At 42.9% G+C, this 19,465-nt stretch overlaps 1 protein-coding gene across 1 annotated transcript in view; it reads left to right on the top strand.

Moving 5' to 3' along the window:
- Window positions 1-10,190, top strand: part of PPME1 (protein phosphatase methylesterase 1) — a 61,835-nt gene extending 51,645 nt beyond the window's left edge. The window contains exons 14-15 of the mRNA XM_089656478.1: window positions 4,340-4,407; window positions 9,372-10,190. Of these exons, the coding sequence (XP_089512604.1) occupies window positions 4,340-4,407; window positions 9,372-9,390 (87 nt within the window). The 3' untranslated portion in view covers window positions 9,391-10,190. The remainder of the gene's footprint in view (window positions 1-4,339; window positions 4,408-9,371) is intronic.
- The last annotated feature ends 9,275 nt before the right edge of the window (window positions 10,191-19,465 follow it).

Raw genomic sequence — 19,465 nt, 5'->3', positions numbered from 1 at the left:
CAGGGGATGACCAGAGACTGCGGACACGGTACAGAAGACTAGAGACTGCAGACAGTAAAGGAGATTACCAGAGACTGCGGACCTTTGGGGAGGGAGGGGGAACGGGTACCTGAATTTGACAGGTACCCGCTCCCACTTCCACGGAGTTGTCCTTCCTTCTTCCCACGGCAGCTTCTATGACAGCCGGGTGCCCACTGCGCATGCGCGAGAAGCGCTGCGCTTTGTGAATGGCCCGGAGCCTTTTGGGACCTGTTATGTGTCCCAGAAGACACCGGACCATTCTAAAAGTGCAGCGTTTCTCACGCATGCGCAGTGGGCACCCGGCTGTCACAGAAGCTGCCGCGGGAAGACTGCAGCGCTGGAGCGAGGAACAGGTAAGGCCCTGCAGGAGAGAAGAGCTAAGCGGCCGGCCCGATATTCTGACATGGTGGCGGCAGAAATACCGGACCGGCCGCTTTACATTTGCTCCATAAGATTCACTGACGTTTTCCCCCCTTTTTTGGGGGGAAAAAAGTGAGTCTTATGGAGCGAAAAATACGGTAAGTAGACAGTATACAGGAAGTCGGCTTCCCAGCATAGGCTCCATTCAGAGAATGCTTTGCATTTTTAAAATGAAAGCAAAGCGTTCTCTGATTGAACAAGGTGGAGAGGTGGGACAGTGACATCACGCTCTCCAACTCGTCCAATCAGAGGACGCTTTAAATTCATTTAGTAAATACAAAGCCTTCTCTGAATGGTCCCTGTGCCAAGTGGACAGTCTCCTGTGTTGAGAATACAGGAGAGCGGCCAGTTGGTGTGGGACCCGGCAGCAAGTGGAGATCACTGGAGTCTACCTAGACTTCCAGCTTCCAGGGCATTGGCCAGGTATGGTCTGTAACCAATGTATACATAACATGTATATAAAAGAATGCAGCGCTTTACAATGACATAAGACTAATATAGCAATCAATATGAACATACAAAGATAAAATGTGCTAAAATGAGACTAGGATACAAGTGTGAATAGCATCTAGGTACAGGGGCGGACTGACAACTCATGGGGCCCCCGGGCAATAGGGGATCATGGGGCCCCTGTGTCCTTGACCAAATTCAAAAAAGCCTATGAAAAAGGTACCAGGGGCATCTCATGGGGCCCCCTACTGACCCCGGGCCCTCAGGCAGGGCCCGAGTTTCCAAATGGTCACAAGGTGAAGTAGTGACATCCTGCGTAGAAACCTAGAAATAACCAAAAAGTGCACAGTCATATATATAATAAGAGACACGCGTCTAGGTATGACGCATATGGTGCAAAAGTGGCAACAAATGTCCAATATAATAAGTTGGTGAACTTCCATGCTTCAAGTGGGTGTGGGAATGAGTATATATTGCACTAACCAGATAGCGCATTTGAGTAACAGACCATCCCTGGTCATCATCATCCTAGGGGTAACCTCAAGGATCATCTGGTATACGGTCCGCACATCAGCTGATCGTCCCACTGCTACTCTCCGGATCTCCAGGATAACTCCACTCCAAGTGTATATGTACCCAAAGTATGCACTACAGGAATCCACCTTGATTCCTGTGCAATAATATTGATTGATAGACAGCAATAGGAGCCAATGCCTGTACGGACTAGATCCGCCTCCGGGCCGACGAGCTTTTAGTAAATACAAAGCCTTCTCTGAATGGTCCTTGTGCCTAGTGGACAATCTCCTGTGTTGAGAATACATGAGAGCAGCCAGTTGGTGTGGGACCCGGCAGCAAGTGGAGATCACTGGAGTAGCAGAGTCTACCTAGACTTCCAGGGCATTGGCCAGGTATGGTATATACAGTACATAGTTACATTGGTCTGTAAGCAATGTATACATAACATACTGGTGCCCCGAAGTATTCTTAAATAGACACTAAATGGCCAAATTATTTGTGTACCCTTGAACATCGCACTCACTATATGGCTAAAACTCCTCTCCAGATGAGTTCAAGTGTGTTCAACGAAGGGCATTGTTAATCCTAGACCATACAAAGACATTTGTTCACTTCCAACCTTGTGGTGACAGTTTGGGGAAGGTCTTTTTTTCATGACTTTGACCCTGTAGCCAGACATGGTGTAATGAGTTTGGTGTGGAGGGACTAGAGTATACTGAAAGAGCCCTAACCCCAACCCTACTGTACACCTTTGGGGTGAATTGGAACAGGTCTTCTTATCCAACATCAGTACCTGACTTCACCAATGTTGATTGAATGAGTACAAGTTTCCAGGGGCACACTTCAAAATCTTGTGGAAATCCTACCCAGAAGAGCAAAGACTGTTTATAGCTTCAAAAGGAGACCGACTCGTCATATTAATGTCCATGGTTTTTAGAATGGGATATCCAACAAGCTGATATACAGTTGTGTTCAAAGTAATAGCAGTCAGACATCACTAACCGGATCAATCACTGTTTTTGGTAGAAATGATATTTCTACATGGCAAATAATTTACTAGCAGGTGTAGTAGAGTAATAGAAATCCAACAGACCCAACAGTCATGACATGCATGCTGCTGATTCTGTGTCATTGAATCACTCATTGAAAGGGGCATGTTCAAAATAATAGCAGTGTGGAGTTCGATTAGTGAGGTCATTCATTCTTTGAAAAACAGGTGGCAATTATTGCCCTTATTTAAGGAAGGAAGGCAGCAAATGTTGTACATGCTGGTTACAGTGCATTTCTCTCTGAAATTCTGAGGAAAATGGGTCGTTCCAGTCATTGTTCAGAAGAACAGCGTACCTTGATTAAATAGTTGATTGGAGAGGGGAAAACATATAAAGAAGTGCAGAAAATGATAGGCTGCTCAGCTAAAATGATCGCAAATGCTTTAAAATGGCAACCAAAACCTGAAAGACGTGGAAGAAAGCGAAAAACTACCATTCGAATGGATAGAAGAATAGCCAAAATGGCGCGGACTCAGCCAACAATCGGCTCCAGGAAGATGAAAGAAGGTGTGACGTTCCCTGTGAGGACTGTTACAATTAGAAGACGCCTATGTGAAGCCAAGCTATCTGCAAGAAGCCCCCGCAAAGTCCCACTGTTGGAAGAAAGACATGTGCTGAAGAGGTTACAATTTTCCAAAGAGCACAATGACTGGCCTAAAGAGAAATTTTGTGGACTGATGAAAGTAAGATTGTTCTTTTTGGGTCTAGTGGCCGGAGACAGTTTGTCAGACGACCCCCAAACACTGAATTCAAGCCACAGTACACTGTGAAGACAGTGAAGCATGGTGGTGCAAGCATCATGATATGGGGATGTTTCTCATACTACGGTGTTGGGCCTATTTATCGCATACCAGGGATCATGGATCAGTTTGAATACATCAGAATACTTGAAGAGGTCATGCTGCCTTATGCTGAAGAGGAAATGCCCTTGAAATGGGTGTTCCAACAAGACAACGACCCCAAACACACCAGTAAACGTGCAACATCTTGGTTCCAGACCAACAAGATTGACGTTATGGAGTGGCCAGCCCAATCCCCGGATCTTAATCCAATAGAAAACTTGTGGGGTGACATCAAAAATGCAGTTTCTGAGGCAAAACCAAGAAATAGAGAAGAACTGTGGAATGTCGTCCAATCATCCTGGGCTGGAATACCTGATCACAGGGGCCAGAAGTTGGGTGACTCCATGCAACACAGATGTACAGCAGTTCTCAGAAACAGTGCGACTACAACCAAATATTCATGAAGTCATTCAAAGGAAAGCAAAATCTTCAAACATTTTTCAGTTTATATAGTGAATGTTTGTTTGAGTTTGTAAAGAAGAATACAAACACTGCGATTTTTTTTTTTTGAACCGTCTAATATTCACTTTTCTTCAATTTTTTTAGAGGACAAAACAATTTTGATCTATTTTTCTTCATGTTTTGATTTGGAATAGAATGTGTCGTGTTCCCAATGCATTTGTGTGGATGGAAATAAAAGCTATCAGTAGGATTTTGAGCTTTATTCACTTTTTTCAACACACTGCTATTATTTTGAACACAACTGTAGGTGTGATGGTCAGGGGGGTCTACAAACCTTTGACCATAAAGTGTATGTTTCACCTCCCGGTGATCCATTGTGTCACCTACTTGTGTTACTGACTGGTTGTGAAAGGTTTTATCAAAACATTTTGTTAGGAGTGGGGAAAGGCGGAAGCAGTGAATGCAAAATATAAGTAGGGAGGTAGATTACATTTCTGCTTTAACAGTAGAATCCAAAGGTTGACAAACAGATCCAATTCCTGTCCATGGTCAGCTCAGTTTTATAACCTGTTTGTGGAATGACTAAAGCATGCTGTAGTGCTTGTGCGATTCTTTTGCTTTTGTCTTTCTGTTTTGCAGGTTGCTGAAGCTGTTGCCACCTTCTTGGTCCGACATCGATTTGCAGAGCCAGTCGGGGGTTTTCAATGGTGAGAAATTGCTACATGAAAGGAAATTTAAAGGAAAACTCCACATTTAACCCCTTAAATTACACTTATTTAAAACTTGAGCAACTGAGACTGAACTTATGATGAGAAAATACAAAAGCAGGAGTAAGTGCATTTTGAAGATACTTTATAAAAACTGCAGGCATACCGTGAGTTAAGTCCAAGGAGGTGCCTGCCACCTCTAGACTGATCTCTATTATTTACAGTGAAGGAAATAAGTATTTGATACCCTGCTGATTTTGAATGTTTGCCCACTCACAAAGAAATGATCATTGTTTTGTGTTTCTTCCTTTTGCGAATGATTGCACCAACTGTTATCACCTTCTCACCAAGCTGCTTGGATATAGTTTGGTAGCCCAGTCCAGCCTTGTGTAGGTCTACAATCTTGTCCCTGACATCCTTGGACAGCTCTTTGGTCTTTGCCATGGTGGAGAGTTTGGAATCTGATTGTTTGATTGCTCCTGTGGACAGGTGTCTTTTATACAGGGAACAAAATGAGATTAGCAGAACTCCCTTTAAGGGACTGCTTCTAATCTCAGCTTGTTACCTGTATGAAAGACACCTGGTAGCCAGAAATGCTGCTGAATGATAGGGGATCAAATACTTATTTCCCTCATGAACATGCAAATCAGTCATCATTTGTTAGACATGCATTTCTGCAGAATTTTTTGTTGCTATTCTGTCTCTCAGTGTTACAATACACCTACCATTCGATTTTTAGACTGATCATTTCTTTGTGAGTGGGCAAACATTCAAAATCAGCAGGGGATCAAATACTTATTTCCTTCCCTGTACATCAGACAGGTTTATTGTGCTCCAGAAAGATAACTGCCAGGCACTGCTTGCTGTGGTCGCAGCTCCATCATGAGCAGAGTTGCCAGAGCTGCTATGCCCACCCCTCCCCTGCTTCTGCCCATTTACAGAAGCTTTCATATTATGTGAACTCATTCACAAATTACAAGGGCTTCTGTGAATGGGCAGCAGAGGGGAAGGGCGGGCATAGTTGCTCTGCGTGCCTCTCACAGCCAAAGTGTATTCTCTGGGAATGCAATAAACCTGTCACATATTAATAATAGAGATGGAGCAGAGGTGACATGCACCTAATTGGAGGAAACTCATAGCGTGCCTGCACTTTTTGTAAAATTACTAGAATTACGCTTTAAAACCATCAGTGATCCCAAAGACAACAGCAACTGGAGTTTTATGGTGTTCTATACCATTCTAATAAAAGTCATGCTTGGTTCCACCCCTTTCTTCCTCCCAAGCCACCCTGTTGGTCAGTGCAGTCACCTATTCTTGAAAAGAACGATTCGGGATGCTCAGGTGGGGGTGGCGCTATTTTTTTTAGAGGGAAAAGTTAACATTTGTATATAAAAAAACAATAAAATCTTGCCAGCAGCACAAAATAATAAAAAAGTGAGAAAAAAAATATATAATTGAATAACACCAAAAACCAATATACAGGTGGAACTCAAAAAAATTTGAATATCGTGCAAAAGTTAATTTATTTCAGTAATGCAACTTAAAAGGTGAAACTAATATATGAGATAGACTCATTACATGCAAAGCAAGATAGTTCAAGCCGTGATTTGTCATCATTGTGATGATTATGGCTTACAGCTCATGAAAACCCCAAATCCACAATCTCAGAAAATGAGAATATTACATGCAATCAATAAAACACGGATTGTACATAGAACAATATCGGACCTCTGAAAAGTATAAGCATGCATATGTACTCAGTACTTGGTTTGGGCCCCTTTTTCAGCAATTACTGCCTCAATGCGGCGTGGCATGGAAGCTATCAGCCTGTGGCACTGCTGAGGTGTTATGGAAGACCAGGATGCTTCAATAGCGGCCTTCAGCTCTTCTGCATTGTTCGGTCTCATGTCTCTCATCTTTCTCTTGGCAATGCCCCATAGATTCTCTATGGGGTTCAGGTCAGGCGAGTTTGCTGGCCAATCAAGCACAGTAACCCAACGGTCATTGAACCAGATTTTGGTGCTTTTGGCAGTGTGGGCAGGTGCCAAGTCCTGCTATAAAATGAAGTCAGCATCCCCATAAAGCTCGTCTGCGGAAGGAAGCATGAAGTGCTCCAAAATCTCCTGGTAGATGGCTGCGTTGACCCTGGACTTAATGAAGCACAGTGGACCAACACCAGCAGATGACATGGCTCCCCAAATCAACACAGACTGTGGAAACTTCACACTGGACTTCAAGCATCTTGCAGTGTGTGCCTCTCCATTCTTCCTCCATACTCTGGGTCCTTGGTTTCCAAATGAGATGCAAAGGTTGCTCTCATCAGAAAAGAGGACTTTGGACCACTGAGCAACAGACCAGATCTGTTTTTCTTTAGCCCAGGTAAGACGCTTCTGACGTTGTTTGTTGTTCAGGAGCGGCTTGACAAGAGGAATACGACATTTGAAGCCCATGTCCAGGATCCGTCTGTGTGTCGTGGCTCTTGATGCACTGACTCCAGCCTCAGTCCACTCCTTGTGAAAGTCCCCAACACTTTTGAATGGCCTTTTCCTGACAATCCTCTCTAGGCTGCGGTCATCCCTGCTGCTTGTGCACCTTTTTCTTCCACACTTTTCCCTTCCACATAAATTTCTATTAATGTGCTTTGATACAGCACTTTGGGAACATCCAACTTCTTTTGCAATTCCCTTTTGAGGCTTTCCCTCCTTATGGAGGGTGTCAATGATGGTTTTCTGCACAACTGTCAGGTCAGCAGTCTTTCCCATGATTGTGATTCCTACTGAACCAGACTGAGAGACCATTTAAAGACTCAGGAACCCTTTGCAGGTGTTATGGCTTAATTAGCTGATTAGAGTGGGACACTTTGAGAGTATTGTGAAAAGGTGCAATATTCTCGGCTCATTTTCTGAGATTGTGGATTTGGGGTTTTCATGAGCTGTAAGCCATAATTATCACAATGATGACAAATCACGGCTTGAACTATCTTGCTTTGCATGTAATGAGTCTATCTCATATATTAGTTTCACCTTTTAAATTGCATTACTGAAATAAATGAACTTTTGCACGATATTCTAATTTTTCGAGTTTCACCTGTAAATTCTCCAAGTTGAAGACTGCTCCCACCCTACACATACTCAAATCAATGTGCAAAAAAACATATTTTAAATAAACGTGCGGCACGTTTGTTTGAAATAACATTTATGTATAACTTTAGCAGCCCAAATTTTTGGACACATTAGATCAGGGGGTGATCTGGTGCAGGAGTTTCAATTTCCCTTGAGCCAGATACCGTACTGTACATGTGGGGCTTTTTCTGCATAGACCCCATGGAAAAGCTGCAGACTGCTTATCTATTGAAGCCTATGAAATAAAAAATATAGGACATACTTGCTAAGTTTCACACAGACCTGCTTGCTCAGAAGAGGACGGGAGCACCACATAGTCTGGCGAATGCACATCTATGTCCCTAGGAACCCCTTTTTTAACAACTTGCTTAGTATCCTTTTTAAAGCCAAATATTTCATGTATTGGGTATAGGTAGCATGAAGAGGGAAAAGGAGAGCTGTTAGGCTTTGTACAAGCTGAGCCATCATTGAGCTTACATTAATGGGATCATTACTGTGGACAGGCTATGGACATTTCAATTTATACCTTTGTGCAGAAGTGGCTGCAGGAGATCAGCAGCACTGAGAAACAACACCTAAAAGAAGGTGAAGTGTGTTGTTTTTTTTTTTTTTTTGTTTTTTTTTATATTTTTCCCCAGGGCAGGCCTTTGATACAGAGCACTTTAGCAAATTGAGAAACAACACATAAAACAAGGTGAAATATGTTGGGTTTTTTTTTTTTTTCTAGGGCAGGCCTTTGATACATAGCACTTTAGCAAATTGGATGTCATTTAGTTAGGGTGTGCACCTACTGTAACAATATGTTTGTAAGTCCATAGCCTGGCCACAGTTCTACTTTAAAGTGGCGTGAAACCCAAAATCAAAAATGTAATATATTGCAGCTTGCCAATCATTAGATGTGGTGGCTGCATTAGTTTTCTTTTTTCTAGGCTTTTCCCCTCTGTTTTCACCTGGTGATCTGGCAAGTGACACACCTCCTGTATTAGAATACTCCCCACTCTGCCAATGCTGTTGTCTACAGATACCCCCTGTGCTTCTTCATACAGTTTGGGGGGAGGTTTGGATACACTAAACCGCAGGTTTGGATACACTAACAAACTGAAGCCAAACTGTATAAGTAGTTAGAAGTTGTGGGTTTTTTTTTTCCCCTTTGGGGATAAAGGTTTTACAAACATAAATAGAAACGGATCATTGTAAGCACCCCTGTCATTGATAAATGGTTTGTCTCCTCCCTCTAAAGCTGGTCATACACGGATTGACATTCTGCTGGTTCAGCAAGGGCCAGGTGAACTTTGATCCATGTATAGGCAGATGGTTTGTTCAGAAGTCAATCTGCTGATTGACTTCTGTACAACCAGTCTGTCCGTTGTCCGTTTCCCTGCTTGACCAGCACTGACAGCTAAAGCCAGCAGCTCTGATCTATGTAATCTGACAGCGGGGAAGCCTTCCCCGCTTGTCAGAATACAATACCTTAGTGGGGAGGATTCCCTCATCCACATGGAGTGTGTGGATGGAGGAACTGAGTCTTTTTTTTTTTTTTGTTCTGTGGGCTGCTTCACTGCTACATTTGCAAAAGAGCTTGTACTTTTGAAAAACAACAGACTCACTGACCAGATCACCAGGTGAAAATAAAGGAAAGAGCCTGAAAACGAATGCAGCCATCACTTCTAAGAATTGGTAAACTGCAATATAAGAAATGTTTGCTTTAGGGTTTAATACCACTTAGGGCCTGAGTTGGTTTGGGGGCCCAGTTTTGACATAAATAACATCAGTGTCTTCAAGTAAGAAGATAGTTGTCTTTTTACAACATCCATGAAATATTGTGATTGTTTTGTCTTGCAGTGTGTTCCCGGCCTGTTAGTGACCTGCGTTGTGTGACTGCGGGGAAACCTTCTGTAAATAAATAGCTCCAGAAACACACGGTGATGTTCCTGGTTCATCAAACTTCAGCACAGCCGAGCAAAGCCAGCGTCCTCCGTCGGTACATGCCAATCCAATATCCAGCTGCCATATTCCGTGTCTTTACTTTACTTCCCTCCGGGCCTGGCCTCTTCACGTGAAGTCATGACCGCAGGGGTCCCACATGGTCTGAGTAGGCGGTGTAAAGTTGTGGCTGGATTATGAATTTCTGATACTGGTGCCTGCTGCGGCCACCTGAAAGTGTTTTTTCATTTGTTAATAGCACAGTTTATATTTCTGTGTAATATTTTTTTCAGCTTAGTAATTGATCTGGCCTTTTGAATGGACTTTTCATTCATTAGTAGAGTTAGTTCTGGGAAGGATGGCAAGACAGGTAGGCACTACCCTTGTCTTGGCGTATATTTGAACTTAGCATAAGCTCCACCCCCTCGTATACATTCTAATACAGCTTGCATGACCGACGCTCATGTCCTGGGAAGCAAGAGATGGAAAGATCATAACCTGTACCTGTACTGGATAGATCACCCTAGACTCGGTCACACAGCAGATAACAGGCACTATAATGTTCCAGATCTTTCTATATTCCAGTAATCCTGACCGTGCCACCAAACACCTATGCAAATTCTGACGCATTTAGACCTGGATTGCCACATCTCGGACCTGGTGATTGGTTGCTTAATAAAAGTCAGAATGTTTCGAGAGGCTCTGGTGGTGCTGTAAGATGGTTATAGAAAGACGAAACATGTTGTGACACTTTTTGAGTCCTAGTTCTGCCGTTTAGCTTAAAGGATTCACCTTTAAAAAAAAAAATTTAAATGCACATAATTTTGCAGGTAAACAAAAATCTCCATTTATTGAGGTCGTTTTTTTTTTTTGAAACATTGAGCCTGCAGAGCATTGCACCCATGATCTCTGTGCAGGCAAACAGTTACTCAGCTACAAGGAACTGTCGCTGAACTACAAGGGAGCTGATCAGCACCCTGGAAATCTACTGAGAACTACAAGCCGTCTTCTAAAACGCTGGTCTTTTATTTTACAATGTGTGCTTTCATTCAGTTTTCCCTCTCCAGTATTTACCCTATTCCTTCTGGTTCATGGTTCTTGTTCATGTGACTGGTGTAACGGAACCGACCCAGTCTGCGCTTGGGTACTTCCGTTTATAATATCGCTTCCCTATCCGAACACCGACCACAGACACCACAGCAGACCATACAAGACTAGACGACACCAGTCTTGAAGTAAACCAGGAAATAGACTACTTTATTTTAACACAGATACAAGATATATATATATTCAAGGGAACAATCCCCCTCTCCCTGCATAATGACACAGGGCAGGGCAATCTACCTTAAGTAATAAGAGACACACCAACAGACAGTCCCATCAGGAGGGAGGGCTGCTGGAAACACCCCCCACCAAGCCAATACACAAACACATACATCCCATAATAGTTTGCTCCCAAGCAAGACACACAATAGAACAATGGGATGCAACCACATGACATTAAACAATCAACAACCCCCCACCCCAATATTAGGACAGATCACTCTGTACCCCTAACAGGCACAGGGTGACTTACACATAATAGGGATATGGGGAGCTGAGATAGGGGTCTCCCCACCTCTCCAAAGTGAGCTGGGTTCCATGGGCCCCCCACCCAAAGTGACTCCTGTCACAACCGGGTACTGCTGTTCTCTCCCTATGGAGTGATGGCTCCTGCTCACATAACCTCCTCCATGTAGTTGATTAAAGGGAGCAGTGACATGCTGATGTCACATTTCCTTCTGTGGGCAGCCTTTGATTGGCCCCACTTCAGTGAATTCCCTTGGCATCTTGGGAAATGTAGTTCAGCTTGCCACATTAGGAATCTTGTTGGATGTGATGTGCGTCGCATCTGGGAAAAGCTGTTAAAAACATTGACACGTGTAGGAGGAGGTATTGCAGGTAAGTTCGTTGGGATGTTTCAGACTGAAAGACTCATTGCCATGCCCATCTGACACCACGACTCTTTTATCCCCTGTTAGTTTTGCAATGCCTTTTCTTTATTTGGCAGGTCCCCAATAAACTACCAGGAGCCACTTTGACTACCCAACTGATCCTTCTGCTTGCCCTAAAGCAGTGGTTCTCAACCTTCCTAATGCCGTGACCCTTTAATACAGTTCCTCATGTTGTGGTGACCCCCAACCATAAAATTATTTACCCAGTAATTATAATTCGTGAGTGTCGTTTTACCTCCAATACTGCTGCTTTCAACACAGTAGCTGCTTTCAACACAGTAGCTGCTTTCAACACAGCAGCTGCTTTCTACACAGTAGCTGCTCTTTACACATCGGAAATATGTGTTTTCTGATGGTCTTAGGTGAAAGGGTCGTTCAACCCCCAAAGGGGTCGCGACCCACAGGTTGAGACCCACTGCCCTAAAGGGTCCAAACTGCTTCCTACAATTTGATAATGACCTGTCCAGCAAGTTGCCTGATCTTTGATCACTTGCTGTTCAATTTGGGGCCCCACTGCAGTGGGCACTTTCTAAGCAGTATCAACCTGATTTATACATTCTGATTGACCTGAATTGAGAGAAAAGCAGTTCTAATGCAAGCAAAACGCCATCAACTCAAGCCCTAAGGGCCCATCTAGACCTATGGTGTTGCAGTAACATGCATTTTTAATGGTCCTTCCAATATGCCTGCATTGCAAAGTGCATAATGAGGCAATATTGTGCGCTGCATCGAGATTAAAAAATGGCACAGGTCCAGTATTGAGATCCGTTCGGGTGTTTTGGCACAGCCCATTCAGATGAACATAGCAGGCATTAACACATTGGGCCAGATAGGTCTAAATGTGCTTTTGGGGTGTATATGATTCTGTACCAGATGTGTTTACCACTTAGCAAATTCTAACCAAATCTGGTAGATGTGGGGGGAATTAAAACATCAAGTTGTGTTTTTTTTTTGTCTTAGGGTCAAGACACTAAGGCCATTAACAAGAGGTCTTGCTCTCCCTGCTGGAATTATTGTACAATACTGGGAATGCAGCAGTGGGAATAACTCCATATGGACAGGAATAGAACTGGGCATGGGGAAGTCTATGGTGGAGAAGTCCGAAAACGTAAGAAGCTAAGAAGGGACTCGGCCCTCTGGGTTTGGCCATTCTAATCCTTTTCATAATTAAAGAAAAAAGTTTGGACTTGGGCTAAGTTCACACTAGCTTTGTAGGCAGGCGTTTTGCAGGTGTTTGAGGAGCGTTGAAAACGCCCCTCAAATGCCTATGAACATTATACACATGGCAGCACACCATGCTGTTCACACTGAAGCGTAAACGTCGCAGCAAAATTGACGCCTCTTGTTAAGTCAGGAGGAGCTGAAGCCTTTCAGCGCCTCCCATTCAAGCCTATGGTGACGCTCTTCAAACACTATTTGGCAGGCGTTTGTGGGGCGTTAATACCATTAACTTCATTATTGGCGTTTGTAGTGCGGTTTTAACGCTTGGAAAACACCTCAAAAATGCACATAGGGCGTTTGAGGAGCATTAAAAACTGTTCCCAAACACCTTTCTAATGCCTGTCAAAAGCTATAGGGGCCTTTGGGAAGAGTTAGAAGTTAGTCAAGTGTGAGCGAGCCCTTAAAGTGATTCTAAAGGCGTTTTTTTTTCTTCTTTAAAATAACAAACATGTCTCCTCTTCTGTGATCCTCCTCTTCTCTGGTCCCCTGCTAGCACTCCTAGCCCCTCCCTCCTGTCAGGGTGCCCCTACACCAAGCACTTTGCTATGGGGGCACCTGATGCTCCATGTATCCATTGACACACAGAGCCATGGATTGGCCCCACTCCTTCTCTCTTCTCATTGGCTGTGATTGACAGCAGTGGGAGCCAATGGCTCCCACTTCTGTCTCAGCCATTGAGGAGAGGGAGTCCCAGGATAGCCAAGACTCCAGTGTACATCGCTGGATCGAGAGGGGGCTTAGGTGAGTATTACGGGGGGGCTGGAGGGGACGCTGCACAGAGAAGGTTGTTTTTTTTTTTTTTATATTTTTTACCTTCCTTCATGGAAACCCTGAGCCTTTACAACCACTTTAACGAACATTAGGAAAGGTTAGGTGTCAAGTAAATCGGTGAATGCTCAGGTCAGCCATTCTCATCCTCTATACCTTGGAGAAACCCTGTAAAGAAATCAGATCTCAAGGAACTCCTAAATAAAAAATTATTATTTCTATGGCTCATTGTATATTAATGTGGTTGGAAGGTTGTAGATATAATAGAAGAAAAATTTAAGTGGCATGCTCAGTCCATTTGACCCCCAGAGGTTAACCCCTCCCTACCCTATACAACCAAAAAAAAAATTTGTAATGATCTTCAAATTAAACTAAGAAGAATAATGGCCAAAAGAAATGAAGACTGAAATTGTGGTTTTATGTTGCAGGTCCTTACATTGGTCAATGGGGGAAGTGACCCCTACAGGTGCTGCCCCCTGTCAGAATACACAGATCAGCACTTCAGCTATTGGCTGCAAGCACTGATTGAATGCTGCTGATAGTAGGCACTATTTTCTTTAGGAAAGGTAAATATTTCAATCCTTCTTTTTTTTTTTTTTTTTACAATTAACAATTTTAGCAAATTTTAAGCTGACCATACATGGGTAGTATTTATGGACAAAAATTCTTAGGAAAATCCATACGGAAAACTGTATGAAAAATCTCAGGAGATTCTCAGAATACATTTTCTGTGCTTTTTAACATTTTACTTTCTAATAAATGGACTTTTTTACCGAATAGAAACCACATACACTGTTTGAAATGTAAATCGAAACAAAAACGAGAAGCGCACCAACCTTGCGCATTACCTCAGTAACCAAAGTTTATTAATTATAAAATAATACTCACAAACCGCGAATAAAATCAGGCATGTAAGTCCTCAGAGGGACCTGAAAGATAAAGAGCCCATCATGAGGGTGGATACTCAGCACAGCTGACGCGTTTCGAAGGGCTACTAGCTCTGATGAAGAAGGGATGCCCTTCAAAACACGTCAGCTGTGCTGAGTATCTACCCCCATGATGGGATCTTTATCTTTCAGGTCCCTCTGAGGACTTACTCACAAACCGCGAATAAAATCAGGCATGTAAGTCCTCAGAGGGACCTGAAAGATAAAGATCCCATCATGAGGGTGGATACTCAGCACACTGACGTGTTTCGAAGGGCTACTAGCTCTGATGAAGAAGGGATGCCCTTCGAAACGTGTCAGCTGTGCTGAGTATCCACCCCCATGATGGGATCTTTATCTTTCAGGTCCCTCTGAGGACTTACAGGCCTGATTTTATTCGCGGTTTGTGAGTAAGTCCTCAGAGGGACCTGAAAGATAAAGATCCCTTCATGAGGGTGGATACTCAGCACAGTTGACGCGTTTCGAAGGGCATCCCTTCATCAGAGCTAGTAGCCCTTCGAAACGCGTCAGCTGTGCTGAGTATCCACCCCCATGTGATGGGATCTTTATCTTTCAGGTCCCTCTGAGGACTTACATGCCTGATTTTATTCGCTGTTTGTATTATTTTATAATTAATAAACTTTGGTTACTGAGGTAATGCGCAAGGTTGGTGCGCTTCTCGTTTTTGTTTCGATTTGCAGTATTGGTCGGGCTTCCCCAGCATTATTTGGAGCTGCACAACTCTACATGCATTGGTGGTCCATCTTTCCAGGTCTGGTTCCATCTATTCGCCACCCGCCTGGGTCCTTGAGCGCAGGAGATTTCGCTTATGATCTACTGTTTGAAATGTGTTTGCTCGAGTAATATTTTCCATCCCGCTCCTTCGACCTTTGTTTTCAACCACACTGACAAGAAAATTCGATTTGACCCCACTACTGATTAGATAAACAAACAGACTTGGAACCTTCTTTCCCGAGGAGTTGTCATTCGCAATTCTACCCATCTATGGCTGGCTTTAGTATAGATTGTCTTTAAAGGAGATTTCTACAAAGCCTTTGATTTGTGATCCTGACTGCACCTTGTATGGGCCACTTCCTTTTTTTTTTTTTTTTTTTTAAGCAGTCTTTTTGGCCGGTAGGAAAGTACGTGGGGAAGACGGAGTCCCTTTTAACTGAAAATAGAAGTCTTTCAGGGAAAAGTTTGTACAAATTTCTGAATATTACAGTTTCCCGCATAAAACTGGTTCACTGCTTTGTTCATTTATGACGTATTATGTTTACATCTCCTCCCTCCTCGCTGTAATTCTGACATGGCTGAGGTTCATGCTGAAAGCTTTTTGACATCAGTCAGTTGACCTGATTTTGCAGCAGATCATACTTTACAGCTGGATTTTTTTTTTTTTTTTTTTTTTTTAATGAATGTAAACTTTATTTATAGACATAAAAATGGGATGCAAGTAAGCTTGGGGAGAAGTGAATTTGGCGTTTTGCTGGCGGAAATGATGGAGACCACAATAAAATGCGTACAAATATACTTTGTGAGTGGGGGAAGCAATGTGTGATAATAAATGTTAAATCTGACTTCATTTGTGTGTGCGTGACGTGATTTTTTTTCTTTCAATGGGTCATCCAAGCAGAGGATGTTTTAGAGCAGCAATGGTCAACCTGATGTAGAGGGCGTCAAGTGTGGTCCCTGACATTGCCAATCTGCCGCATATAATATTCAATCATTGCGGTGCTAAAGAAAGCTGTGGAAGACTGCAAGAAAAGGTGGTCAGCGTCTGCAAACGGGCAATAGGAGATGGTCAGAGACTGCAGACATGCTACAGGAGATGGTCAGAGACTGCAGATGGGCAATAGGAGATGGTCAGAGGCTGCAGACATGCTACAGGAGATGGTCAGAGACTGCAGATGGGCAATAGGAGATGGTCAGAAACGGCAAACACTCAATAGGAGATGGTCAGAGGTTGCAAACAGGCATTAGGAGATGGTCGGAGACTGCAGACAAGCAATAGGAGATGGTCGGAGACTGCAGACAGGCAATAGGAGATGGTCAGAGACGGCAAACACTCAATAGGAGATGGTCAGAGATGGCAAACAGGCAATAGAAGATGGTCAGAGACTGCAGCCAGGCAATAGGAGATGGTCAGAGACGGCAGCCAGGCAATAGGAGATGGTCAGAGACGGCAAACAGGCAATAGGAGATGGTCAGAGACTGCAGACAGGCAATAGGAGATGGTCGGAGACTGCAGACGGGCAATAGGAGATGGTCGGAGACTGCAGACGGGCAATAGGAGATGGTCGGAGACTGCAGACGGGCTACAGGAGATGGTCAGAGACTGCAGATGGGCAATAGGAGATGGTCAGAGACGGCAAACACTCAATAGGAGATGGTCAGAGATGGCAAACAGGCAATAGATGGTCAGAGACTGCAGACAGGCAATAGAAGATGGTCAGAGACTGCAGACAGGCAATAGGAGATGGTCAGAGACGGCAGCCAGGCAATAGGAGATGGTCAGAGACGGCAAACAGGCAATAGGAGATGGTCAGAGACTGCAGACAGGCAATAGGAGATGGTCGGAGACTGCAGACAGGCAATAGGAGATGGTCGGAGACTGCAGGCAGGCAATAGGAGATGGTCGGAGACTGCAGGCAGGCAATAGGAGATGGTCGGAGACTGCAGACATGCAATTAGGTTACTTTTTTTGTGTTTTTTTTATTGTTGGCTACCTAGAATTATTCTTAAAATATAACTAAAGACTAAATAGTTTTTCTAATTTTGGACAGAGCGGAGAAGGATTAGACCCTCTGTCAGGTTCTTATTGCTGTCTGTGTCCCCATTAGGGGGTGCTGTTGACTGTTATCACAGAACAGATGTAATCGACATCATCCATTCAGGCATGTTTTAAAAAAAAAAAAAAGATTCGGTTTACTTCAGGTTGCACATCCGATTTCAGTTCAGCTTATCTCTGTTTACAATAAGCCCCATTCAAGCGGCACAGAATACAGCTGTGATCTGCAGGGGATCTATCCCCGTGAGCAGGCGAATGACAGGTCCATGTCCGCTCCACTTATGCAGAGCAGACACAAGGACAGCCCGCTCTCCTCTATGGGTGGTCAGATGTAAATGAACAGTCTGTTCGTTTACACCTGTCTGCCATTGTCTATCTGTTTTTGGTGGATTGGATGTAGGCGGGTATACGCGGACACATGACTGTTTACACCCACCGCTCCATAGAGGAGAATGGAGGATCCAATCGGGTCCACCTGAAAATCGGGCAGGCAGACCCGATCAGAACGTTCATGTGAAAGGGGCCTTAGTTTGCACTTTTTCTTCTTTTCTCTTTTTTTTTTCTTTATCCTTTTTCTCTTTTTCTTTTTGCTATTAAACATGTCCAGTAAAAAAAAATTTAAAAAATCAAAGCAGTGTGCTTACAGTGAAACACACACACAACCCACATTGTAAAACAGCACACAGTTAACCCTTTGATCACCCCCACAGGTTAACCCCTTCCTACCCAGCGCCATTAGTACAGTGTCAGTGCTGTTTGTTAGCACCAATCACTGTATTGGTGTCACTGGGGATGTCAGTGACACCAAGTCAGTTCCCCTCCAGTGTCAGAATGCCCACCGCAGTCCCACTATAAGTCGCTGATCGCTGCCATTACTAGTAAAAAAAAATAAAAAAATCCCAGTATACCGCCATTTGTAAACGCTATAACTTTCACGTAAACCAATTAATTTACACGTATTGGGATTTTTTTTTTCTCACCAAAGACATGGAGCAGAATACATTTTGCCCTAAATTCATGAAGAATTTTGATTTTTACATTTTTTTTTTTTTTACTGGACATGTTTAACCATTTGAATACCGGGCAATTTTACACCTTCCTGCCCATCCCATTTTTCAGGTTTCAGCGCTCTCACATTTTGAATGACAATTGCGCAGTCATACAACATTGTACCCAAACTAAAATTTTATCATTTTCTTCACACAACTAGAGCTTTCTTTTGGTGGTATTAAATCACCGCTGCGGTTTTTATTTTTTGCTAAATTATCAAAAAAAGACTGAAAATTTTGAAGAAAAACACGTTTTTCTTTGTTTCTGTTATAAAAGTTTACAAATAAATAATTGTTCTTCATAAATTTAGGCCGAGATGTATTCTGCTACATGTCTTTGGTGAAAATAACCCAAATTAGGATGTATTATTTAGTTTGTAGGAAAGTTATAGAGTTCACAAACTATGGTATAGATCTGAATATTGATCAATCCTGAAGTACTGACAGCCAATCTAATTTCTTGAGGTCCAAGAATGTCAGAACAGTACAGATATCCCCCAAATGTCAGAACAGCACAGATATCCCCCAAATGTCAGAATAGTACAGATATCGCCCAAATGTCAGGACAGTACAGATATCCCCCAAATGTCAGAACAGTACAGATATCCCCCAATTGTCAGGACAGTACAGATATCCCCCAAATGTCAGAACAGTACAGATATCCCCCAAATGTCAGGACAGTACAGATATCCCCCAAATGTCAGGACAGTACAGATATCCCCCAAATGTCAGAACAGTACAGATATCCCCCAAATGACCCCCCTTTTGCAAAGTAGACAGTCCGACGTACTTCATAAGAGGCACGGCGAGTTTTTTGAAGTTGTATTTTTTTTTTGTCATTTTTCGGAAAATGAAAAAATAAAAAAAATTATTTTCACTATTTGTTTTTTACATTCTGTCACCAGTGCAGTACAGCGTCATCATATAACTGGCATGGCCGTGATCAGGGACACTGACTGGTGACAGTATGGAAAAAAAATTATAACTTTTTTTTATATTTTTATTTATTTTTAATTTTTTATTAAATTTTTTTTTTTTTAAGATTTTTGTTTTCATATTTCACTATGTCCAAAGTAGTATAATGTTACCATAGTAACATTGTACTACTTTGGATAATTGATCAGTATTTTTTTTTACACAATTTGCTTATAGCAAAGAATTACTTTGCTATAAGCAAGCATTTACCTGAATGACATCGATTTATTCAGGGGTTTTTTTTTTGTTTTTTTTTTGTGCTTAGCTGTGATTTGGACACAGCTAATCA

The sequence above is a fragment of the Staurois parvus genome, unplaced genomic scaffold (genome assembly GCF_062004578.1).
Source record: "Staurois parvus isolate SC_StPar_1 unplaced genomic scaffold, SC_StPar_1.0 ptg000909l, whole genome shotgun sequence".
Classification (NCBI taxonomy): Eukaryota; Metazoa; Chordata; class Amphibia; order Anura; family Ranidae; genus Staurois; species Staurois parvus.
Note: the sequence above shows the minus strand (reverse complement) of the source record. Positions and strands in the feature narration are given on the sequence as shown.